The sequence below is a fragment of the Pelmatolapia mariae genome, linkage group LG16_19, assembly GCF_036321145.2.
Source record: "Pelmatolapia mariae isolate MD_Pm_ZW linkage group LG16_19, Pm_UMD_F_2, whole genome shotgun sequence".
NCBI lineage: Eukaryota > Metazoa > Chordata > Actinopteri > Cichliformes > Cichlidae > Pelmatolapia > Pelmatolapia mariae.
Window position 1 is genome coordinate 5,184,630 of NC_086241.1, and position 26,790 is coordinate 5,211,419.

Consider the following 26,790-nt stretch of genomic DNA (forward strand, 5'->3'; position numbering starts at 1 on the left):
TGGACACTAGAAAATAAGAAACAAACCATCGACTGAGAACTAAAGTTTCTTCAGGAACACAAAGGCAGAAACACAGCACTGTGAGGGTACAACACAACAAAGCGCAAATGGAACACAGGGCTTAAATGCAGTCAAGACAACGAGAGAACAGGGAACAGGTGGGAACACATCTGGGACAAATGAGACATAACGAGATGAATGAAGCAAAACAGAGTACATTGGCAAAGGACACAGACTGTCAAAGTAAAACAGGAAGCATGACACAGAGATACAGACTTGACACTGAGACATAGAAACATGACAGACTCTGGAACAGTGGGAACATGAAGCACAGAGACAAAAGTAACAAGACGTGGGACACAGGGAAGACATAAAGACAGAAAACTAAGACTAAGCATATAACACACAGAGAACAGAAACAGAACAGAAACCTAGAAACCAGGAACTGTAAATATAATACAAAACAGAAAATCATCATTCAAAGAGTATAACTTAACCCAAAAAACACAAACACTGGGTCACCAGACCCAGTGCCTTGACATTTACTATCAGTTCTTCATGACTAATATTCTCCATAAAGTACCAACAACAGCACAAAAATAAACAATTGTAGCCCACAGACCAGCGGTTCCATATACTGTTGATACTGCTAACAAGTAGACGTGGGATTAAAAAACTCTGCCTACTAACCAACAGGGGCTAAAAAAAATCCTGCTAACGTGAACTACCGAAAGCCACTAAATGGTAAACAAAAAAAGTACTTTAAATGTTAAAAAGTAGAGAACTATTGTATATTAGCATCCTGAAGGCCTAGGGGTTGAGGTATTGAGTAGCATCAACATTCAAGTCCAGATAGCCATCTTTGTTGTTCGTAATTACCAGTCTCCTTCCTCTCTCAGTTCCGTCCATCCATCTACTTGTCTAATAAAGGCCCAAAGTGCTTGAAAAATGACTGGTGGGCATTGAGTTTGAAAGATGCTTAGGAAGTGCCAATAAAATCTGCAATTTGTCCCATTATGGAAACCGTTAGATCCAACAATAGCTTTGCTTTGACAACAGTCTAGATCAGCTTGACTGAAAGTACAACAGCAGGATGTGCTGTGTCCACTTACTGTACACAGCATCTACTTATATTCTGTAACAAAATAAGCTAATGGCAGTAGATGTATTTTGTCTTCCCACACCAAAGTCCAGCTTTGCTCTACTTTTACCTTTCTTTACTGTGGGGTTATGTAAGCAAGCTTCACTGAGGTTCAAAGGCCTTTGGAGACTTCAGGCCTTTAAGACTGAAAATCTCCTGCTCTGTGTTTCTCTGCTGCTGACTCAGCTCAGCGTGTTCTTGTTCGCCCTTAGTATTTTCAGATTTCCCAGGGCATGGTGTATAATGTATTAATGGGTACCAACTTTTTATCAGTTCTTATTTTTTTAGACACATGTGTGTACCATCCTCACTCCTTTCTACTCTTTAAGTGGCCATCAGAATTAGTTTGTGTTCACCTGGTTTTATAAAGAATGCTGTATTATCACGGCTCTTGCTTTCCATTCCCCACCTCTTGTGCTTTACTTTGTAAATAATATCTGTATGCAATGACCATTACTTTCTTGTCAGTGTAGAGTTTGTAAAAAAGCAGATTTCTACTTGTCTAGAACTGTATGAACGTTACATAACAGCAGCTCAGTTACAAGTTTTCTTCAAGTTAGGCAGCTAGAAAACCCGCAGCACACATGTGTAGCTGATAATGCTGGTAGATTCTGCAGGACAAAGAATGATGCTCACATCTTCTCCTTGCCTGGTGTGCCAAGCAGCCTGTGAATGGCCGTGCAGGTCAGCCACTGCATGACTGCTCATGTAATCGCTTTGAAAGCCAGTGACCCTGTGACTGTTTGAATAACCCCACATCCTGGCAGGAACATTACCACAGCGGCCACAAGGGAGGATTTTGGCAGGATTACCCACGTCCTTTCTCCACAGCAGTGAAGCCCTCAAATTGAGAAACCATTGGGTTACATTGGGTATTGGAGCATTTTCATCATTATCTATTGAGGGCAGGCAACCCTCCAGCATCCTGTTACACTTTCAAATGACTTTTTTCCCCTTTTGTGATGCCCAGAAAATAGTTTGGTAGGCTCATCTCAGTGTCCCTGAAGCTGGAGTGGAGTGGCACAGGTGCCATTCTCTTTTCTCCCTCTGAGAAGAAGTTTATATGATTATAACCAAAGTCATTCAAGAAGCTTGCAATTCCAGGCAGTTATTAGGAGATAACATGACCAAACACACATCTAAAAGAATTGGAAGAGACATAAAATGTATTTCAGTTGTTAATGGGACAATACGGGAAGAAAGATAAAGAATCACCACTCAAATATGATTAAAAAAAGGCTTTGATGATGAGCAGGTGACTTAGCCTGAAGATATGGGCTAAACCTTTTTTTTCCCTGCAGGTTATACTTGTAGTACATGTAGGAAAAGTTCCACTTCATTACAATCACATGAATAAATGCAATTGTAATTTGATTTACTTTAAGCTAAGAACAACAATATAGTTAATGAAACAGGGCTGGACTGGTAATCTAATGCACGTCTGGGACGATGAGTCAATGCAACGGCCCTACAAGCACAGACAGCAGCTCATTGGTTCATTTGGTTTAGAGCTGGCACTGACCATTACAACTGAAACTTGTTATGTTTATGAGTATATTGTCAGAAAGTTAGTTTTGGAGTTAAGGAGTGTAATTTAATGTAGCACTTGATAAATATAAATGATGATTATAGGGTAGAACCTGGCGCTGTGAACTGCAAATGCCTGCAGCTTTAACGTCACAGTAGACGTAACCCTCACACTTTCTGAGGAGAGGTCGGGGAGTGTTGACGCTTGCAGCCAGCGCTGCCTCTGTGCCCTTTACCAGCTGTGCCACACCAAACCCATAAAGAGTGATTCAACAAGCATGGAAAGTGTGACCCTGAACATGCCTGTCTTCATGTCTTGGCACAGTTTTTACACCCTGTTCAGCAAAAACAGAAGCAAACAATTGAAAAGTACACATTTAACAAATAATTATGTTTATGTTCTTCACTTTTTCTTGTTGTGTTTTCATGTTACAGGAGGTTGGAAGTATAATTGGAAAGGTATGTATTTTCATCAGATCACTCATTTTCATGATTATGGAAAGATTTTGATTTACTTTGATGTAAAAATGTACTTTTCTTCAGAAAGGAGAAACAGTAAAAAAGATGCGAGAAGAGGTGAGTTTGAATATAGAAAAAATTAACAAAAATATTTATTACCCTCCCGCCCATCGCGCCCCCCCACCCCCTCCCCCACCCCCACCCCCACCCCCCACCAGCAAGTCACTAAAGATCTCAATGAATACCAGGCGAAGTTAACTTTGTAATGCATGATTTAAATTTGTTCAGGATCTGTTTGAATAATTAAGGTTTCCTATCACCGCCACTGAAAATGAAAAGTAGTTGCTGGTCTTCCAGAGTGGAGCACGAATCAATATTTCTGAGGGCAACTGTCCAGAGAGGATTGTTACCATCACCGGACCAACGGACACCATCTTCAAGGCTTTTGCTATGATTGCCTACAAATTTGAGGAGGTATGATCAGTCTGCACAATCAAAACGTACTCATTTGGTATTTAAATTCACCTTTTGCTCCTGTGGTAGTTCCAGACATTCAGGTTTCTTTATGTACACACAGTTTTCCTGCAAGCATGGATTTCTCGCTTTGAGATAAAGATCTGTCTGCAAACAGAATCTCAGTGCTTGTATTTAGATAAAACCAAGCCAGACTTTTCTCATAGAGCTCATATACATGCATATATACAGTACACCTGCAAAGGGAATCTGTATCACTGAACAGTATGAGGTGAATTCTCAGCTATCTTTATGCTGATGTTGTCTTTGATGTGTCTCCTCTTGCTGGTGCTGTGTAAGTACCGTGACTGGAACTTGTAAGAGGAGACTGACTGCTGAGTTCTCGGTGATCTGTGTAAAATGTGCCGTGCCAATAGGCTGGGTGTTTACAGGAGGGCGCATTCAGCCAGCGGAGGAGATGACAATACTCGAGGAAGGCTTAAAACAAGTGTGTTTTTGCAGGTCATTTTGCACCACCTTTGAAGTCTGGAAATTTACGTGGACAATCATTACCAAGACAGTTAACATCACAAATGTCTCGGTGTCACATCAAGAAAATATTACCCTTACAAGATAAAATACTTGCTACTTTTGTTGTTGTTTTCCAGGACATAATCAATTCCATGAGCAACAGTCCAGCAACCAGCAAGCCTCCTGTCACCTTAAGGCTTGTTGTGCCAGCCAGCCAGTGTGGCTCCCTCATAGGAAAAGGAGGCTCCAAAATCAAAGAAATGAGAGAGGTGTGTGAAACGACCTATTAACTATGTTAATTATGTTTATCCTGTTTTTTTAAATGAAAAACAGAACATTTAGCTGTACAGCACTTTGTTTGAAAGCGCTTTATAAATAAAGTTATTATTATTATTATTATTATTTATTATTTACATTATTATATTTTTATTATTTACAGAAAATAGTTTTATTTTATGAGCTTACATTCTTCATGATAATTAAATATTAGATATTTGAAAATTAATTAATAGTTTAACTAAACTGTTATTTTTCATAATTAATTAACTACTGGATTGTTTTAATTTGATTATGCATCACTTAATAAATTATTAATGAAATATCTGGAACGTTCAGCAGCAGTTATGACCCTGCAGCTACAGGACATTTAGCGAGTTCAGCTGTTTTTTTAAAAAACAGGACAACATTTCAGGCCTTAATGCTAGAAAGCCTCAGAAGAGGAGATATAGTATGACAGGCAGCTGAACAGGACTCAAAGTTTGGATGATGCCATCTTGAGGTATATACCTTCACAAGGCCATCATAGCACCATCTGCACAGTACCGCTATAAAAATTTGTTAAGACATGTCACTAAACCAGAAAATTGCCCACCCCCTGTTGCTGGTGCTTGAGGCAAAGTCAGTGCATTTTATATTCTAGGTGGCAAGAATATTTATTTCAAAATTTGATGCGAAGCAGTCTGATAATTGTTGAGCTACTTCGGTCTGGATCAAAGTGTTGGACCGACCAAATACCACTGCTATCACTAGAGCCACACTGCTAGTGTGTCTAAAAAATAAGTAAATAATAAATAAAATATCAACAAACCTTTAAAAATGCCAGGTGACAGTACAGGGAAGCAAATGACATTTGCTGTTAACTCATTTGAATTGTCCGTGTGCTATACGGTGCCCTATGTACAAGCCAGACGTTTTGTGAAGGTCTAACTCTTAACTGTGTGTTTAATGGATTCTCTATTGCATTACAAAAACTGTCACGAGTCTTTAGATACAAAACTAATGTGATTTTAAACTCAGACGTCTTAATTGTGCTGTGGCTCGTCTGCTCTGTCTGAGCAGCAGGATTTTAATTACAGTCAACAGCCGTAGTGCCACTCCTCAGTTTATCCACTGTCTGAAAAAGCACTGTTTTAGCTCCTCTCCCTTTAAGCCACCTCTGCTTTTAAGCAAACTTTCTTCTGATTGGCTTCCCCTCACAAACAGAATGCTTAAACGTCAGGTGGGCGGGGCTTCTGTGCTCACAGCCGGGCTATTTTAGGGACTTCTGCTCGCTGAGACATCTTACATAGCAAAGACTGGAAAACACTGAAAAACTGTGAAGCCTGAGCTTTTGACCCACAGGAAACTTTGATCCAGTGATGGATACTCAGATTAGTTTATATATGACAAAAAAGCTATTACAAAAGTTTGAACCATTCTATGCATTTTACAGTTTTGCACAAGTGTCATTAATTCACAGTCAGTATCATGAACACTAGCATTCAATAGCATATCAGAGCTACATTGCCTGTCATGATTTTATAGGTGGGTAGACTTCAGCTGTTGTACATAAAGTTATCTCTGTACAGATTTGTGTTAGAAATAATTTGTGGAGAGAAATGTAAATTTTTAACATCCAATTATCCAAAAATAGCAACTTTTTTGGCAGTGGTTTTAAAAGTGGTGCAATTAGAGATAATTATGAATAGCTGGTGGACACTAATGGTGGAGCAGTACATCCAAAAAGTCTCCGAAATGCGTCAGCTGTAGTCTATGCTTGTTCCCCAGTGATGTAGCAGACACTACACAGTGGCTGAACGAGTGAGTGGGTGAAGAGTGGGAGGATGCTTCATTAGTGCCTTCTTGATGGAAGCTGAAAAAAAGAAGACGTGGAGACAAAATACAGCCATGAAGGCAACATGTTTTGACCCCAGGTGGATATGTGGCAATTGAAGGCAATAGTAAAGGACAAGCTAAACATCCAAATTGCCATGGTGCTCTTATAGAGGCTTAAACGGAGTCTATCATACAGCCTGCACCTTGAGTACTTGAAGTACTTTTCAATTTTAATTTCCCTGCCAAAGTAAGTGCCTGTACTCTTGAGAGAAATGCAAAGCACAGCCTGAATGTGTTACAAATGAATTTCTGTCCACATCATCAAGCCCCTCAGAGTCCTTTCCTCTGCTCCAGTCCACAGGGGCCCAGGTCCAGGTAGCAGGCGACATGCTGCCCAACTCCACAGAACGTGCAGTGACAATCTCTGGGACCCCAGAAGCCATCATCCAGTGTGTCCGACAGATCTGTGTGGTTATGCTGGAGGTAAAGTATGTACAGATTTAGCAAAATGACTCTAGTTTAAGTGCCAATATGACTTACTATACAGTCTCAGAGAAATGTATTGAACAGACAGAGTGTGCGTCGCATTGCACTTCTGGCTAGACCTATAGCATGCCTCTTTAAAAATTTATATTTAGTGCTTGTGCTCCTAAAGCACATTTTCTAAGAAATTGATTTTTGAATGGTCAGAACCACCTGGCAATTGTTGTCCATAAATGTCAACTTGACAGGCAACCGGCTCGTGCTATTAAGGTGCCGAGAAGGGTCTACATGCATGCATTTTCTATTATGCTGGAAAGTGAGAAATTGTTTGCAGCATTACAAAACAGACTGCAATTTAAATAATTCTGATGCAATTTAGAGGGAGAAATCTGTAATTATCGATCATTTTTGTGCATTAGTATCCAACTGAACTGTCAGGGTAACACCATTACTTTGTCTGGATATTGTATCTGAAGTGGATACTCCTGCTGCTGCAGCACAGCAGCTACAGTGGAAATTTGATTAAGCCCTTTCCCCCGTCTTGAATAGTCTTGTTGCTGCTGCACGGCATGAATCAATAACTTGGTGTCATTATAGTAAGTTCGCAAACTGGAAATCCCCTTCCTTCTCATTGCTGGCTCACAAAAAATAAGGTGATGCATTTACACAGCAGTGCTTGAAGACTAAAGACTATTTTTTGTGAAAACGATAACGTTTCTCTCAGCAAGACACTTTATTGCCTCAGAATAATTCCTCTGCTTTTCTGCAGAAAAGCACTTTGGAAAATATGATTATATATGTGAATTGATAAGTGGGTGGATGCTATCCCGCTTCATATGCATTACACTGCACACAGTGATACACCAAGTCAAAAAATATTACAGTATTTTACAGAACTGTTCACTCTCTGTTTTTTTCTTTTCTAGGTTTTATTAACAAAAAAAAAGAGCACATCAGTACCACTAAATATATGCATTAAATAAGAAGCTACAACCACCATTTAGCTAGTGTAGCTTAGCATAACAGCTCTAAAGACGGGGAACAAAAGCTAACAAGAGGTAACAAAACAGAAACTAGCATCACCTTGTAGCCACTTTTGCCAAAACAATGGAGTTTACTTGCTATATGTGGGACTAGGTTTTGGGAAAATTTCCTTGGTACAATAATGAACTGATTTTAATCTTTTCACTTAGCATGCTCTGTTACCTTCAGACAAATTGTGGCAAGCATCCTGCTCAGCTAATTGGCTACTTTAGCTTTATAATTTGCTCATCTTTAAACACATTTCCGTTCGTCTTGTTGAGCTAAAGTAAAGCAATTCTTGTGCAGATGTGAGTTTGACGCACTTACATTTGCAATTATCCTGCTTTAGACTGACTCTGACTTTCCTTTCTCCTAGTCCCCACCAAAAGGTGCCACTATCCCTTACCGCCCAAAGCCCACCTCCACCCCTGTCATTTTTTCTGGTGGCCAGGTAAGTGCTGAACTAGCTTTAGCTTGTTAGTTTGTGCCTACAGCCAACTTGAGGCTTTTGCTGCAGCATCAGAATCACTGCCTCTTTAGTGCAAGCTTCTGTTAACTTTTATTCGCACACTTGCAATTTCTGCAACTCTGTCTCCTAAAAATAAATTTTATATAAGACTAAACTATATTATTTAGCAGATTTAGGTGCAGCATATTAGCTGGTTGTATCGTATTTTTTAAATGACATTTAGAAACTTCTAAGGATGTGGTTGGGGTGAATGACTGATGTACAAATCATTCAATTTTCATGTTTTAGGCTGGAATAAATGGAAAGCCGTAGATGAGAGAGCACTTCTTAAATGTAATTAAACCTACTGTGTCATAAGACACAATGGGTACTTTTATATTGATCAACTACTACTGTGTTAAACTACCTAATAGTTGTTGCTTTTGCATAGAAAAGAGAGAAATTGGTTCTGACAAGGATGATTGTCACAAAAATTCCAGCATTAGTTGTTTTATATTGGGGGAGCGGCTTCAGTAAAAATAGGAGTTTTATTCCTGTAGTAATTTATATCTGGTTGCTTGGCTTTTGTAGCAGTAGGAACCTCTCAGTCAGAACTAGCATTGTCACCATGAAATGAAGGTGGCTTATATTTGACTGACTTATATTTAAATGATCTTGCATTTGTGGAAATGACAAATGCTCAATTTTATTAGTTTGATTAGGTGCACCTAGTTGGTACCCAGTTGGACCACTTGTTGGTGTCAGAACTGCCTTATTTAATGTCTTGGATTCAACAAGGTTACTGGAGACATTCCTCAGAGATTTTGGTCCACATTGACACGATAGCATCAGTTACTGCAGATTCTTCTCCAACACATCCATGATGTGAACCTCCTGTTCCATCACACCCCACATGTGCTCAATTGGATCGGGACTGTGGATGTCAATTGCGTAGCCAATTCATTGACATATTCAAAAAACATTTTGAGTTGGCTTGAGTTTTATCACATGGTGTGGTATCCTGCTGAAAGCAGGCTGGGGTGTTTAAACAAGCCTTACTGGCTACTAAGGGAACTAAAGTGTGCCAGAAATGTCCTCCACACCATTATACCATGAACAGCAAAAGAAGTGTTGATACAGTGCAGGATGGAACCATGTTTCAATTTTGCTAATCTCAAATTCTGACCCTACCAACTGAAAGTCAAAGCAGAAATCTGGACTCATTGAGCCCAGCAATGTTTTTCCAATCTTATGTTGTTCAGTTTTGATAAATCTATGTGAATTGTAGCCTCGGCTTCCTGTTTTTTAGTTGACAGGAATGGCACGCTGTCTGCTGCTGTAACCCATCTGCTTTAAGGTTCAAGCTATGTATTCAGAGATGATCCTCTCCTTACCTTGGTTGTTACAAGTAGTTATTTAAGCTACTCTGACTTTACTGTTAACTTTAAAGTAATCTGGCCAGTCTTTTCTCCTCCATTTTCACTCAGAGAACTGCTGCTCTCTGGATACTTTCTCTTTTTTGGACTCCAGAAACCCTTAGAGATAGTTCTGTGGGAAAGTCCTAGCCAATCAGCAGTTTCTGAAATACTCAGACCAGCCTGCCTGGCACCAACAACCATTCCACATTCCAATTCTCTGGTCTTGACCATGTCTATATGCCTAAGTGCATTGAGTTGTTGCCATGTGAATTTTCCGATTTAATATATGTATTAACAAGCAGCTGGTGTACCTAACAGGTGTACCTAAAAAAAGTGGCTGGTGAGTGCATTTTGTCTAGACAGTCATTGTTGTTTGAGTGCACCGGATAGAGAAAGAGAGAAGCAGGGACGGTAGCGGCACCATAATGTGTGAATCAGTAACAATGGCATTAATGTCAACAAGAATGCTGGGTGCATACTAATGTCTGTCCAGCCATATCTATAAGTTAATTGCAGATTTGGACTAAAAGCTGTTGAATGGATTTGAAAACTTAGCAAACAAGAGATACGCTGGAGGAACAGAGCACATAAGAACTTGTAATGACTCCAATTTTCCTTTTGTCTGGGAATAATCATCATCACTGGGTGTTAAATGGAAAAAACCCCACATCTGAAGCCTTTAGAAAACGACTTACACGAGTCTGATTTAGAAAAACAAAAACAAAAAAACATGCACAGACAGAAATGCAAAAACATCTGTCCAAAATAAGGTAATTCAGTTGACCAATATGCTTTAACATTAGTATATACATACACAGTCTAGACTGGGATTTGAACAATTACTCACCTGAGACTGAGGCAGCTATTTTGTTTATACAGTTGAATCCATGAATTAAAGATGAAACAGGAGAACCAAAAATAAGGAGTCATAAAGCAGCACTAAGTTGCATTGGCAGCCATCAGCAAATGCGCTTTATGGACATTATGAAACATTTTCTGCCAGTCATCGGATATATTTTACTGTATTTTTGGACTTCCAAGACTTGGATGTCATTGCACTTCATCTACATATAATAAGCTTTTTCTGATACTGCTTTGAATATGCTAACACTTAAGTGGATCATCAATTAATTTTAGTTAATGTCATTGCTAATGACGCATAAAATTAAGTGAATCATCACTTTAATGTCATTACTACCAGAAACACATACCAAAATTTATAATCGGTATTATATGTAATATATACATTATATATAGTACATAGACAGATAATAAGGAAAAGCAATATTCAGTTGTGGTTAGAAGTTTACATATATTCATCCTGGTCATGAAGGTCAAGGTTATTTTGTGTTTTTATCGATTTTTTTTTATTTTTACTGTTTTTCATCCAGTGTGGAATGATTGTACATTATACATCTTTAATGACGTTTTAATTGAATGTAAGTTTGAAACAGGGTCAAAAATATTTACACTGGGTCACATATATAACTACACCACTAACTAATATTTGGTTAAATATTAGTGGAAGTTGCACATCAGCTAGACACTTTTGGAAGCCATGAGCAAGTTTCTGACATAATGTTAAACTGAGGTAACGTTTAAGGTGAAGGTAGTCCTCCTTTATTGTTTCATCCACTTTGTGGAATGCACCACTACCAAAAGTAGAAAAACTGTTCCAGAGCATGATCCCACCACCACCATGCTTGACAGTTGGTGCAGTGTTCATAGGTTTGAAAGCCTCACCTTTACTCCTCCAAACATAAAACTTTTCTCCAGATGGTATTTGACTTGCCCATATGGGTTCAATTGAGCTTAAAGGTGTTGATTTTTGAGCAGGGGATTGTTGCTTGGTCAGCTTGGAACATCCTTGATCTTGGAATCTGTAGGTCTTTAAGGAATGGCTTTAAAAGACCTTCACCTGTCAATCAAATCATTTTTATTCTGGCAAAAAGAAACTATGAGTTGTAGGCAGCAACTCATTAACAACTTAAAAGGCATTGTAGAACCTTTAGCACCACTTATTAAAAGATTTAAGTGAGTGTAGGTATAAATTAAAGCGTGTACGTAAACGTTTGACCCTGTGTGATTGAGGGAAAATCGACAATAAATTCAAGCTTGTGCACGCAATTCTTGTATGTTTAAAGTAATTAAAGATGTATGCGGTACAATCATTCCACTCCAGAAAAAAGAACACTTCAAAGAATTGATTGAAGCCCAAAATGATGATAACGTTCATGCCCAAGATGAGTGTTTGTAAGTGACTGAAAGGCTTTTTGAAAGTGTTTGAAAGTGTAAAAGCTGATTTGTTCTTTATTTGATTTTTTTTCCCTCTGATACTGAAGTCTGATTTTTCTTCTATGTTTTACCTTTCAGGCCTACACAATTCAGGGACAGTACGCCATACCACACCCAGATGTGAGTTCTTAGTCTCTTTTTAAAAATTTAATTATGAAACAAACCTGCGTTGTTTCGTATCTAAAGAGCAGACATTTGATTAGATGCAGATTAGATCAGCTCTTATGAGAAAAGCTATAAAGCCCTTCCACTTTCAGAACCACTGGCTGTCTATAGTTTAAGGTTTTATTGTGGCTGAACTACCAGAAAGATCTGGTCGATAACAAGCCAGTGGCTCCTGGTGTTAACGATCAAGGCAAAGACAGTAATGTCAGTTTTGATGTAGACAGCTCTTTAATTCCAGTGGACCATATAGTCTCCATTAATAATCTGCCTTCATCTGTCCTTGTCGTAAGAGCATCTCAAGAGCTACCTTGTGTCAGATCCACTAATTCAAAGTTGGGCAATGATTGATGCCAGTGGAGGTGGTGGTTGACGGTACAATCACTCAAGTACGGGCCTGACACCCTCTTCCTCCCTCATTAAAACTCCTCTTAAAAGGAGAGGAAGCCTTTAAAGTATCGGCCTTCCCTTATTCCTGATGGAAATGATATACAGCAGCGGATGGACATCCTGTGACCATACTGGCTGGGAGAGCAGGTGCTCTTGCAGTCATATGAGTTCTCCGAGTGTGAGTCAAACCCGCCATTTAGAAAGACATGTGGTAATTAAGAGGGCAATAAAAATTATTTCCTGCAGTTAATGTTAATGTGCTCACCAGTGGGTCCACATTTTCAAAATCACTATGTTAAAATGATAAGGAAACAGGTAGAACAGAAAGGAAAATATCAAATTATCTAATAGATTCCATCTCCACGACAGACAATCATCCTCTCTCTGTATCTCTTTTTCTCTTACTTTTTATCCTCCACCACCCCGTGCCATGGCCTCCTTTTCCTCACCGTTTCTTCACTCTAGTTTTGGTTGGCTTCATTTCTTGGTGTGACCTGTGTAACAGTAACCTCTTAGTTCTACTTTCCCTCCTAACCCTTCAGCAGTTGACCAAGCTCCACCAGTTGGCTATGCAGCAAACCCCCTTTACCCCTCTCGGACAGACCACCCCTGCTTTCCCTGGTACGTACCCACGAGGCCCGATAGATACTTCCTTCTCTTTGCATCCAGAGAAACATTTTTCTCTTTCCCTACCTTGCACCTTATCTCTATTTTGGCACAGCATGTCTTGGCCCCTGTAGTTTCTATCTTTCTTTGATTTGTCCATGTATGTTTTTTTTCTTGGATATGTCTGATATTTTGCCACTGAGAGGAAAAAAATGCCTTCGGGCTTCACTTTAAAATGATGTATTCCAAACTGCATTATCTCTTGGAAACAGGGCAAATTGTTTATGCTGTTGACTTTCCATTAAGGAGGGAAACTCTAATGCGACAGGCCCGATTCTACAATAATAATTGTACCTCTAGCTCTTTTATAGCTCTTGGTGTTTATATTAGCCTATGTGCATCGCAACCTCTGCATCTGTGCAGTTGATCAAATGAAGGTCTCACGAGTACGTTTTTATCCAAAAGCCTTAGCTATTATGAATGCAGAAATGCAAACTTAGCATTTTGAGATCAAAAAAAGGTCACCTATGAGATTTATGCGGATTCAAGGATTTCGGGAGTAGTCCGGGTGGATAAGAAACATCTGTAGTTCACCTCTGTGGAATGCATATTTCAGTCTAGCAAGGTTGTAGGTTATTGGTTTGGCTTTTCTTTTCTTCCATGTTTTATTTTATTTTTTCAAATTCTAACTTGTTGGGAAAATAAATAAACAGGACGGCAAAACTCTTGAAATTGAGTGTAACTTTTGAGACAAGTATGCTGGGCTGAGATAAAACAGAATATAAGGATATTTTATGAGGCCTGGTGACCCAATGCACAGGGAGAACATGCAGACGCCACACAAAAAGGCCATGTGCTGGTTTGTTGATCTGCAGTTTCAACACCAAAACACTAGTTGGTGATGGAGTTTCTCTCTTTGACCTAGCGGCGAAAGAAGAAGTGGACAGTACCGTGAAACAACAGTACTGAATGGGCTAATCACAATCATTGTGTTGAGTCAACGTTGCATTTCTTGTGAGATGCATGTCAAGTTACGGTGAAGGGTTTCACAAAGGTTTGGAGTTATGATTAATCACACTTAAGCCACCATGGTACTTTTATTCCATTTATATCCACATATCAAGTTCTGGATTTTTTGACAACTCAAATAACGTCGTCTCCCCTCATCGGTCGCTCCTCTGATCTCAAAAAGTGAAATAAACCTAATGGGTGAAACAGAGAGCAAAGGAGACAAGCTACTCAGACTGTAAATAACAAAACAATGACTCTTACATGGCGCTGAGATAAGGCAGGGGGAAGTCACGCTGAGGGTATAGATGTAAGAAACCAATTACACGGCTGATATACCGGAACAGCATTAGTAAATAAGCGGCTTTAACCTGATTTCCATTATATGCTGTTGATGTTTTCTGGAGTTTGACTTGTAGGTGCATTCAATTCACACTTCTATTGATTCCTCGTGTGTTTTACGTAGGGTCATCTATCCCATGGTGGTTGTTAGATTTTATTTCATGGCAGCTGTATATCTTTTAATTTTGTTACCTGAGCAGTCACACAGCGTTCTCTCTTCTTTTTTTAACCCTTACTGTGCCTGTCTGCATAGCTGTACATGGAATGAGTAACTGATTAAACAAAGTTCATGATCCCCCTTCTGAATGTGTTTCCTTTTCTCTCCAAGCAGGAAATTTAATTTAATTTTGCTGTGTAATTTGGGAAATATGTTTTTCATTTCTTTCACTTAATAAATATAAATTAAATAATCAACAGCAGCTAAAAAAAATTCTAGTGGCTGCACTTTACTAGGCATTACTCGTACTGCCTTGATTAATATGAAGCCAGAAAAAACAGGGTAGTTTATTTTAACACAGCTGACCTGCTGCTAGGTGGATGTGCTACCTTTGATAAAAAAAAGAAAACAAACCTCCTTTTAGAGATGAACTCTGCTAAAGTAATGAAATTGCAATGTCTTTTCTTATAATGTCCGTGGTGCAGGTTTGGATGCCAGTCCACCAGCCAGCACCCATGAACTCACCATTCCTAATGATGTAAGTAATGCTGGAAAGGTTTCACGAGACATCAATTTCAAGAATACAGTCATGTGGAAAACTAAGCAAACTCCACGATTTTGTAGCTTGTTGAACCAACTTAAAGTAATCATTTTCTTAATGACGTAAGGCTTTTTACAACATTTGTAAAAGCCATTGACGTGTGCAGGCATTTGTTTATGCACAGCTCTCTTAAGGTCCCACAGCATTTCACTCAGGTCTGCACTTTTGACTGGGTCATTTAAACACCTTGAATTCTTTATTTTTCAGCCATTCTCTCATAGATGTGCTAATGTGTTTGGGATCATTGTCCTACTGAAAGAGTCAGTTTTGGCCAAATTAACGGTCGAATTACTGACTTGAAGTTGCACAGGTCCTGTGGCTGCAAAATAAGCCCAAATCATTACTGCTCTACTACCGTGGAACTCATCCAGGTTATGGTAGTCTTAGGAGCTTGACAAGGAGACAACTGCATTTCTTTAAGGTTGTTGTAAAGTTTGAAAGTTTAACAAACTTAAAAAGGTCCTTTTGCCTTCTTTCCAAGCTCCTGAGATCACTTGGTATGAGGCGTTTGTGCTGGTATGCTGTTTTCGCCAGATGAAATTGCAAAAATCTCCAATTTGGTCTCATCTGTCCTAATGACACTGTTCCAGAAGTCTTGTGGTTTGTTCAGATGTAACTTTTCACACCTAAGCCGTACTATCCTATGCAGTCCTATGGAAACTTTTTTTTAATAAATGGTAAAATGGTAAATGGCCTGCATTTGTATAGCACTTTACTTAGTCCCTAAGGACCCCAAAGCGCTTCACACTACATTCAGTCATTCACACACACATTCACACACTGGTGATGGCAAGCTACATTGTAGCCACAGCTGCCCTGGGGTGCACTGACAGAGGCGAATATAATATAAATATATAGAAATAATGATTGCAGTGAGATGCCATCTTTTTAAAACTGTAAGTGTTATAAAGAAGAAATGATTGCCATTACCAGCAGTGATCCTGCAAACCTTACTTCTTACCGTTGGCCCAACAGAATGACCCCACATGCTACTGACCATGCCATCATTAATCAGCCTTTCTGAAATTAAACTCAGTCCATTTCATAAGCCATTACACTTCCATTTTGAATTAAATCTAGTTGGCATTTTGTATAAATATTGTAAGACAGCACAGTGATTGCCTTGCTTCAGATTCAAAGACTTTTGCTTTTTCCCCACAGTTAATAGGGTGCATTATTGGACGCCAGGGCACCAAAATAAATGAGATTCGACAGATGTCTGGGGCGCAGATCAAAATTGCAAATGCCATGGAGGGCTCATCAGAGCGTCAGATTACCATCACAGGGACCCCCGCTAACATCAGCCTGGCCCAGTATCTCATCAATGCCAGGTAACCTTTCAACTCTGCTGGGCTCAAGCACAACATTAAAGATAAAAGTAACATCTGAATGAGCATGCTCATAGTGAAGATCCAAGAAAGCTTCTCTCTCTGATTGGGCTATTTGGAATAAAAGGAGATTGCTGACAAGTTTACTTTTGACACTGAGACTTTGATGAGTCTCCAGAAAATGCAAAGAAAAAAAAAAAATCTGTCAGATTTACACAAGCAACAGATAAGCCCATGAATAATGTGAGCCATGCTGGGTTTCCCCCCCTATTTCCCTTTGGTTGTTCCTTTTGACTTTTGTTCTTTACATCCAACCAAGTGTAGACATTAAAATGCAGTAAGTTTCTGGGAGAACACTCTTTGCAAGTAAGTGGCTCATGGGAGCAAGGCCAACTACTGGAACGAGTAAGCTGTGCCTTTGAACAGAACCTGCAGATTAGTAAATTGGATGATCAATAAATGAATCATCAAATGTTCAATGCTTACTTCAGTTCACAAAGTTGGCTGACACAAGAAGGTATACAATCTCTGCGAGCTTAATTTAGAGATATAACTGCTGTAAGACTGTGTTTTTGCACATAAGCTATCAGTGTAATTAAATAAAAAGAAAATGACTCCAAGACGGCTACATCTAAATCCCATGCAGGACTAAAGAGCGGGGGCTGTGTAGTAAGATAGTATTCATACCAGTAGATAGTGTGAAACAGTTTTTAAGTTTTCTTGGCATGCTCCACTACCTCTGTTTCCCCTCTATCCAGCGAAACCTCTAATTCATTATCACCAGTGAAAATAAATGTAAAATCCACAGCTCTGAGAAAACAGAACGGCACTGATGTCCACAGGCTACCTGCACCTCAAAGTCATATGTTATCAGCATTAGTGCAGGGGAACCCACATGCACAAAGATATTTTTGTTTTTAACTTCTAAAGGCGATTTTAGAGAACAGCCCACAAAGAAACTAATGGCTACTGCTTTCCCGCAATTCCAATGGCAGGTTCAGGGACGTGGCCGCCATGTGGAATGACCCTTCATCCATGACAACATCCTGAAGTCGCCACAAATCTGGTTCTGTTTTCAGAAGCTAACATCAAAACCACAACTTTACGATAAACCTCTATGTGTTATCCTGTGGGACTTTTGCTTTGCTAGTTGTGCATATAACTTCAGCTCTAGCCTGTAAGAGGCCTGTATTGACACCGGGGTCTGTTTAACAATCGATGTAGCCAGTGTATAGATTAAAAAAAATAGTTTTCACTTTGGAAAATATGCTTATTCACTGTTTTTTGCAGAAATGTTGACAAGAAAATCAATAACAATTTCTGTGTCTTAAATGGGAAGCAGCTGTTACTTAAAGGAAACAGATCCACCCAGAAACACATCTAAAAGCCTTTTGTTCAGACCTGTTGAGTCCACATGATTTATCTGGTAATGTGACATGAAACAGCTATTTGTAGAATATATAGCAGGTGATCCAGTGACTCATTAGCTAATCAAGGCTATTAATGGCAAGCTGTTGTCATGGATTTCTCCCTAGACTTTACAGGTACAACCCAGAAACACAGATACTAGTGCTAATTAATGCTATAAAGATTTCTTTTGTTGAATTTCACAAACTAATATTTGGAGTCAGCTTTTTTCGATGGTCTGTTAGTACAATCAAACATGTCTAAACACACGTGAGGTATCTGCATTAAAAATCCTTCAAAAGGAACCAAAAACCAACATGGATGAGAGGTCCATTTCAGCGACTTGAACCACCACTTGTACCACCTCCATCCATCTTATCAGATCAGTCAGTTCCATCGGCATTTGGACCTCGCATGGCTTATATATTGTCACAGTTTTTTATCCTAAATTACACCGACAATGTTGTGAAATAAATATATATTAATGAGAGAATACTTTTACTTTCTCTCTCTTCTTTCTCTTCTCTTTTTTAATTTCTTTAACCTTTTCACGCATGAATTATGACAACCTTAATCAGGATTTGTTTTCTTAAGTATTTTTATTCATCCTTAGGCATGAAAAAAGATTTTTAAATTTCTTTTTTTTTTTAGATGAGATGAGATGAGATGAAACTTTATTAATCCCTCGGGTGGGTTCTTCTGGGAAATTCAGGTTCCAGTAGCACAGCACCGACAGAAGTTGCATGTTACAGATACAATAAAGAGGAATGAGAGTAAGGATATAAGCATAAATATACCATATATACACATATATAAATACAGAATATATAATATGGAATACCAATCAATCAATCAAGGCTTTATTCGTCACATGCAGGGGGGTCCTGCAGTGAAATGGGACCCCCCCCCGACCTTACATAGACACACAAACATCACATGGGGATACAGTCGGAGATTGGTAGCATTGGAGAGAAAAACATTGAAATGTACATTACAATGGGAAAGTACAAGAGGAAAAAAAGAGACCCCTTCTCATGCTATGCTTCCATGGTAGGACAGCACGAGAACAGGAAACAAAAAAACTCCTCTGCACAAAAAAGCACATGAATGTGACACAACATTGGGAAGACATAACAAGCCACACGGTAGGGTGATGGGTAAGGAGCAATGTGAAGCAAACCCAGCAGCCGCCTCGCACAGCGCTATCTTATCCAGCGCGGCACGTAGACCCGCCGTGTTCCCCCACAGGAAACAAGCATCGAAGGCGTTTGGAAAGGAGGTGGTACCAATAACATGTACTTTTCAAAGATTTTTTTTACATGTCCGCTTAGGTGGATAACATCACCTTTGGAGTGGGTGGCAGGGTATGGAGTCACACATCAGTGTCCAATGTAGTGGTTTATGTGGAAGTATACCATCAACACTGACACGAATACAAGAAAACAACTCTTTCACGCATAGTGGTCACTACAGTGGACAGTTATTCAAAGGCTGAGACTGGATACTTTATATGTCTTCAAAAATTTGGAGTTGAGCACTGTTACTTTGTACTTTGGTCAGAACAGTCGTGCCACTACACTGCATGAATTATGGCCAAATGCAGTTTAAATTGAGTATATACCCCTCCTATACAGGGGTTCAGGAGGAAGAAAATTATTTTGTGCCAAGCTGTAAACATGTTTACATGCTCTAGATTTGAGCATTTCAACATCTGAGTCTATGGAAACTGAGTTTTGGAGTAAGAAATCCAGCTTTTAGAGCGAGCCTGAGGTTGTTTTTTTCATCAGTTTTTGTCACTTCAAAGTTGACTTCATATTGAAACTCTGGAGGTCGAAGCTTGGTATCGAGCTTAAAGCAACATTTGATTCAGATGGATACTTTGGTCTCTGGTGATTGGTTACAGGGAAATCAAATCCCCTCTTCTCTTCAGACCAAAGATGAAAAAAAGAGTAATGCACAGTTTGATAATTACAAAGAAGCTTTATTTTACATTAAGTAGTGAGTTTCAGATGTCTAAATAGGTAGATTATGTTAGCTTCCAGCAGAGCCAGGTAACTTGTGTTCACCTGTCCTCCCTTCCTCCAGCTTTACACTTAAAGAACCCACATCAGAATACCATTGATCTTCTAATTTTACTTCCTGCAATGCAGCGAATAAGCATATTTTCCCCAAAAAACAAGCAAACAGCTTCTTCAACTATTTATTTAGCATGCCTCATTTCAAGAATATCGTGTTTCTTTTTGGTATCGTTATATAAATTTGCCTATAAAGTCCTCTTGTGCCATTGTCTACAAGGAGTAAAAATAATATTTAAAAAAAAAAGGGAAAATAAAAAAATAAAGAAAAAAAGGCAGGAAACATGATTGCTACTGAGCAATGCTGTTAGTAAGAAGAGTGATGTGATGCCTCTGTAATGCAACTCACTATTTCATAACACCGTTTTTGTTTTGTTTTGTTTTTATGTTTTTTTGTGTGTTTTTGGTTTTTTTTAGTCCACTGCATGGCTTCATGAGAGGGTTTAGTACTGCATGGTTATGTATCCACATCTGTTTTATGTGAATGGGTGCAATGAGAATACGGTGTCAAGTCTCTGTGAAGAAAATGCACCAAGCAAGAAAATTCAAGCACAAAGGCAACCATTGCAGCATAACTTTCACTGCCAAGCGAAAGTTCTTCTTTCACAGTTGTTTTATTTTCTGTCTACCCCCGCCCCCCTCCCCCTTCCTCCCCCTTCCTCCCCCTTCTTCCCTGTACTGTTTTAGGCTGACGTCTGAAGTCACTGGAATGGGCACACTCTAGTTTCAACCCATCTTTCCTCAGTGCATCACATGACCCTTGAGCGAATGAATGGCATTGTACCTAATTTATTGGTTTCTCTGTGTTTGGTATTTTTTAAGTGACTTTAACTTTGATTATTTATAGTATATAGTGTAAACATGTGTATCTGCACTGTTGCTAGGACTCCTCACACCTCGTTTTACATTTTTGAAAGGTTTTACTCCACTCTAGCATCTTCCATGCCATCTCATGCACTACATCACGCTGTCGTACCTCGCGTTTTATAAGATATCACCATACTTGTTCTTTTGTAATGCAGGCACTTGAAAGTAAACACAAAGTAAACCTAAGTATTGGTTTAACAATTTACACTGAGGTTGTCCCTCCTCCAGCCCCACATCCTTTTACATTGACCCATTTTTTAGACTGCTAGCTGGGACAATACATTAATCAACACAAAAGTTCAGCAGCTATATCATTTACTTTATTCCAGTTCATTTCACACTGATTTCATGATTGATGAAATTAGTACTTTACTTTGTGCCCGTAGACATTTGCCTGTTCGTCCTAGCATTGTATGTACACTATAGAATGATCTGCATGACGCACAAACCAGACTACATTTCACATTCATTTTAAAATCAAACAGGTGGAACCAAACGGAAATGGAAGAGTGAAAGGGATGGGTGTATCACTCTGACTCCAGTCTGAAATGACCGAGGGTGTGAGCCTGAACAAAAAAAAAAAAGGAAACCGTGCTAATGCATAAATATTAGCCTTTCTGAGTTTCTCGTGAGACCTGACAGAAAGCTGGGATAGAAAAATGAAAATATATCAAGGAAATGACTGGAGCAAAGAGTGAAATTCAAATGCATGCGATGAATAAAGCCCTTTTATTCACCTATACTCCACCACCATATAAACATTATTCATGTCGTCATGTCATAGCAACTGTGTATAAGCAGCATGGGCCATATGGAGCGATTTCAGAATCGTCTAGTGTATATTTGCACTCACATGTAGCTCATGTAAAGATTTCATTGTAAATCACAAGAGCTGAAAAGCTCATGGGTAGTGTCCTTGAAGACACTTGTTACAAAGTGGTAGGAAGCAAGCCATTTTAGAAACAGAAAGTGTAGAGTATTACTGGTAAGCATGCATGAAACGTTGGGATATCTAAAACACTGAAAGCATATTTTTCAATTTAAGTATTTACACATGATTCAGTTGATAGCCGTGCTTACATACACGTATGTATAACTCTCTGCAGCTGCCATCTATTACAGAGAGTACTGTGGGTGACTGTACTGATTTTATGGTATGTGTTCACAGGGGCGTTTCTGGAAGTAAGCAGCTGCACTCAGAACTTGCCACTAGGTAGTGTCAGTGTCCATATGAACATCTGACAATCTCCTACTGGATTTTAATTATGACCCATATGCCAGCTTGCTTAATTTGGCCAACATTATAGAAACAGGGTTAGGGTTAGGGGTTAATATTAAGCCAAGTAATATTATAATATATTTAGTTTCGCACCAGTTCTTTCTGTTGAAAGGTAAACACAGGATAGGAGAAAATAGCCACAACAATCTGAAAAATTGCTATAAGCAAGCACTTAGCGCTGGTGGGGAGGAAAAACTCCCTTTTTAAAAGGAGGAAACCTCAGATCCAAACTTATGGAGGGGCAGTCATCAGCAATCATTATTTGACAATGATTATGAATTCTGGCACGAGTTTCCAGGGCTGATGAGTCATGCCACTGTGCCATTATATGTATAAGTGCATCCCTACACATTGGGTCCAATTACTCCAACAAAATGTCTACAGTGTTTCCATTACTCCCACCCACAATATCTTTTGACTGGTATGACACATCACAGCACATCAGGCTAAAATATTTTTCAGAATAGAAATACTTTCAGCTGCATACATGATCACTGGTGGTAATAAAGATATGCTTAATTGTTGTTAGGATGATGAAGAGGTCCTGGCCCCAAAAGGTTTGAGAATCCAAGGTCTGGTAGCATCAACGGGAATATTGATGCTACCAGAAATGAAAGATCCTGTGAACATGTACCATTATCTCTAAATGGACACATAATGTTTGGCCCTGTTGCTCAATCTGAAGCTGAATGTACTTCAAATATGTGTTTTTAACTAATATTTACATGTCACACTGGGCTATAGTAATTACACGGGTATATTTTCAATCAGGTGCATCAAAGCTAAATGATGTAAACAATTATTTAGCAAACGTTTTCGAACGTTACCAGGTTAAGAAGGTCACCCTCAAATGAAGTCGGTTTCAGATGATGTATTAAATAATTACCATATTATTACACCAGATACATACAATATTACATGCTGAAATTATTTTTCATTATGGTAAATAAAAAATGTAAGCCTAAATGTTCCTGTATTTTCTGCAAGAAAAATTTATTTAGCAAGTGCAGCGCTTGTTTCAGCTTGTGTAGGCTATAAGATCAAAACTAGGGGATATCTTCATGTGTCATGTGACTGAAGATTGTTTTTGGGGGATATTTTTACCTTTTTGATAGCTGAGGTAGATATAGGCAAGAAATGCTGAAAAAGATAGCAGGACGTGCAACTATTACATTTTTTTCTCAATCCCACTGTTTCAAAAATTCTGACTCTATTACAATAATTACACAATTTACTTACAAAGTGTTTATACATGTATGCATAAATCTTATATGAACTATTGGTCGGGCCATTACAAATTTGGCCCAGGTCCTGAGTATTTGGATAGAATGGATTATATATGGGTTATTACTTTTGAGTATAGAGTCAGTGATATTGTTTTGTTACATTTCACATCTTTTCACACTTACATTGTGAATGTATCTCTCCACATTGTACATTATCACTCATCTGGCTGCATTCAGATGAACAAATGGAGCACTCACTGATTGAGGGCTGATGCGTTTTAAACATTGTGTTAATGTAAAACTGTTCTAACTGTAATTACTTGAGCAGAGTGGGTAAAAATGGTTCACATTACTATGAGATTTTGATATCAGGTATATAGCTGCCTGTTGTCAAAAAAGACTTGCAGAAATATTTTGCACTAGCACTAAAAAGACCAATCCAGCAGATGTTACAGACCACACAATGTCTAAAATATTACATGGCAACCATCTGCCTCAAATGTTCAACAAAACAAAAGAAGCTAATGTGAACAGTTTATGTGGCACACGGAGGCTAACCACCTATTCCATTTCTCTATAATCTAGCCATTAATGTGTTTATTTTTTCATGTTAATTGCACAATAATGGTTGTGCTTGTAGGTTCAGGGTATCTGCTGGTTGTGTGCACAGAGGTCAACCAAGATGCAGCCCCTTACAGCGAGACCAACTTTGCAAACAACTCAGTTGCCTTTTTGATTGCCATACTTTTCTCATTTATGCTCATGGCATCATTCATGTTCTCTTCACCCTAAAATGCTCTGTAAGTCGTCAACCTATTGTTTTGTTGCTTTTGTTGATGAACCGAGTCAACACTTTTTTTTCTGTGCTAGAGCAACAAAAAGTTAAAGGTTAGCAATGAGGTAATATGATGTACGTTGTTTGGTGCTGTTTGAGGAAATGTGTCAGATCATGTTTAAAGTTGATCGTTTGCACCATGAAGGTCAGTATTGGATCTATTATTTGTTGAGGTTGATTCTGAAATGTTTTGTAAAAAGATGATAATAAAGTTTGTGTTTTTTTCCCTTGACGTCCGTCTAATTTGTATTTCAGAAAGTGCATTTCAGTTTGTATGTAGTCAAACATCCATCACTCACACAGATATGGATACACACAGGCAGAACTCCATTGCAGTTAAATGTTTTCACACACCAGTAATAACATGAGTGATCATTAACCCGGCCAGTAAAATTAGTCAGAGAAAAAAACATAGACTGATCTCATACAGTTCAAAAGTTGGCGCTCTGAACTCAAAGCTCTTAAAATAAATGGAGCGATTTCAAAACGATTAAATAAGCAGCCTCTAGAGACTGAGGTGAAGGTTGTGAAATGAAGTCATGTGTATGGAGGCAAAGCATCTAAGACAGGAAGATGACTGCTGTTGCTGTGTATGGGAAGCTAATGCAAAAGCATCAGTGCAAGTAAAATATGACGCAACTTTTTTCCTGCCCTGAAAAAAAAATATTGGCATCTGTAGTAAGTATAATACCACAGGGCATGGATATCTAACATACCCAGCAAACTAAGCCCACTGGGTGGTTTTGCAAAATGCAAATCTGCATACAAGGAGGGCATAGATTTTGCACTGGAAAATGAAAGAATGGATCACATCCCAACTGTTAATTATACCTGAGCCAAAGGTCGAGATAAATGTCAGTTTGACAGCTTTTTCACTGACAAACACTTTAGCTATGGACCTTCATACTACACCAAAGAAACCATTAAGTAATGTAAGAGCTACTTGTTTTCAATACAGAAACCAATAACAGAAACTTTCTGTTTTTTGATAATGGAACAAATTGGGCAAAAGGTGCCTTGAGCTGATTATAGTTGTAAATTGGCACTACATGAATAGAACTGAAATAAACAGGAGATAAACAGGGGCGCGAATGAAAAGGGCATTTTGGTTATCATTTGACTCTCCACCATTTGACCCTAGAACTGAAGAAGCTTCTCGGATGAGAGGTGAAACGTCTTCAAGCAACTTAAAGAAGTCCAGACGCTTTTCTTTCCAAGCTCCTTAGACTACGATGACCTGGATGACTGAGAACCTTCACAGACGGTTATCATTAAAGTTTTTCCATTCAAGCTACACTTATATAATACAGTGATTTGAGATCCATTCAGAATTCAGCCTCCTTTCTTTTTAGGACATAACATGGGCAGTATACCTGTAATTATCCCAAATTGAGTAGATTTGAATACTCTGTACAGCTATTTCCCAATAAAGCAGAGATAACCCTGCATGAGGTCAGTTAGTTAATACTAATGTACAATTTAATGACCTTAAAGTGGAGCCAGTCACAACAGGAAATCTGCAAACTGCAGCCAAACTGTTTGATGATTAAGACGGTTCCAGACATCCGTGTGACTGACTCGTGTACCTAAGGGCAGCGGTCTCCCACTGTGTCAAAAATTTCCATCCATTCTCACAATGAATCCTGGTTTCAAACTAACTGGAGAAGTAGTTTTCTTGTTATCACATAAGGCACTGTACTGTCAGGCCTTTCGAGACTTTTGTTGTGTGCAAAGTAAATCGGCCACTGTGTTCTGGCTAACAGCATATATAGATCTGTTGTTTTTATAATGTCTGAATGTATAACAACAGATAGGGATGTACAGAGGGTGGACAAAATACCAGGAACGCCTTGCAATGTGATGCAATCATCAGAAATATCCAAGAAAAAAAAAACTGTGCAGTTAATGATGTTCTCTTCAGGCTGTCAGCGAAGTGCTGCTTCAACTCTGTGCATTAATAAAATAAATAAAAACATGTTCTTTTTATATGCAGACCTTTTCAGACCGTAACAGGTAGCAGTATTAATTATTTTCCCATCCTAAAACACCATCAACGAAAGAATTATTAATAGTTCTAGACTGCACCCATAAGAAAATATGTTGTGATGGGACCAGTCTCAGTGCCAGTTCTATGTTCACATCCATGGTCAAGGCTTAAAAAAATCATGATAAAAAAATAGGTCACCTATTGTATTCGTTTCCAGCGCCATATTTTTGATCTTGAACTCTTTTTAAGTAGGTTAATATTACGCTGGGGCTGGTGCAGCCCCTCAGTTCAATCTGTCTGAAACAAACCGTTTTAGCTCTTTCCAACCTTCCTTTAAGCCAACATCTTTCTTTGCCCATCAGAAACAGAAGGTTTGAACAGCAGGTGGGAGGGGCTTCAATTTTCCCAGCCAGATCTGTGTGCCTGTGATGACCATATTAGGGATATCCACTCTCATAGACATTACACAGATGGGAGAAAACGGAGCTATTGGTTCACAGTCATTAATTGCATGCTGAGGGTAAATTGAGAAGCTTTAATTGTGTTTAATATCAGCATCCAACATTTGAAAAGTACACGAGTTCACATCGTGGAGGAATATCAAACTGCTAAAACTTCTACCTTGCATGTAGTTGGTCTCACTTGCTG

At 38.8% G+C, this 26,790-nt stretch overlaps 1 protein-coding gene across 11 annotated transcripts in view; it reads left to right on the top strand.

Annotated features, from left to right (window-relative positions):
* pcbp3 (poly(rC) binding protein 3) overlaps positions 1-24,387 on the top strand; it is an 80,196-nt gene extending 55,809 nt beyond the window's left edge. For 4 of the 11 annotated variants that reach the window (XM_063497047.1, XM_063497046.1, XM_063497050.1 and 1 more), the window contains 11 exons: positions 3,104-3,127; positions 3,212-3,244; positions 3,470-3,601; positions 4,249-4,380; positions 6,560-6,688; positions 8,088-8,162; positions 11,951-11,992; positions 12,967-13,045; positions 15,023-15,075; positions 16,300-16,469; positions 17,462-20,604. In XM_063497047.1, the coding sequence (XP_063353117.1) occupies positions 3,104-3,127; positions 3,212-3,244; positions 3,470-3,601; positions 4,249-4,380; positions 6,560-6,688; positions 8,088-8,162; positions 11,951-11,992; positions 12,967-13,045; positions 15,023-15,075; positions 16,300-16,469; positions 17,462-17,516 (924 nt within the window). In that variant the 3' untranslated portion in view covers positions 17,517-20,604. Of the gene's footprint in view, positions 1-3,103; positions 3,128-3,211; positions 3,245-3,469; positions 3,602-4,248; positions 4,381-6,559; positions 6,689-8,087; positions 8,163-11,950; positions 11,993-12,966; positions 13,046-15,022; positions 15,076-16,299; positions 16,470-17,461; positions 20,605-20,635 lie in introns of those variants that run through there. The other 7 variants (XM_063497054.1, XM_063497055.1, XM_063497056.1 and 4 more) reach the window with 7 other exon arrangements.
* Positions 24,388-26,790: the final 2,403 nt, after the last annotated feature.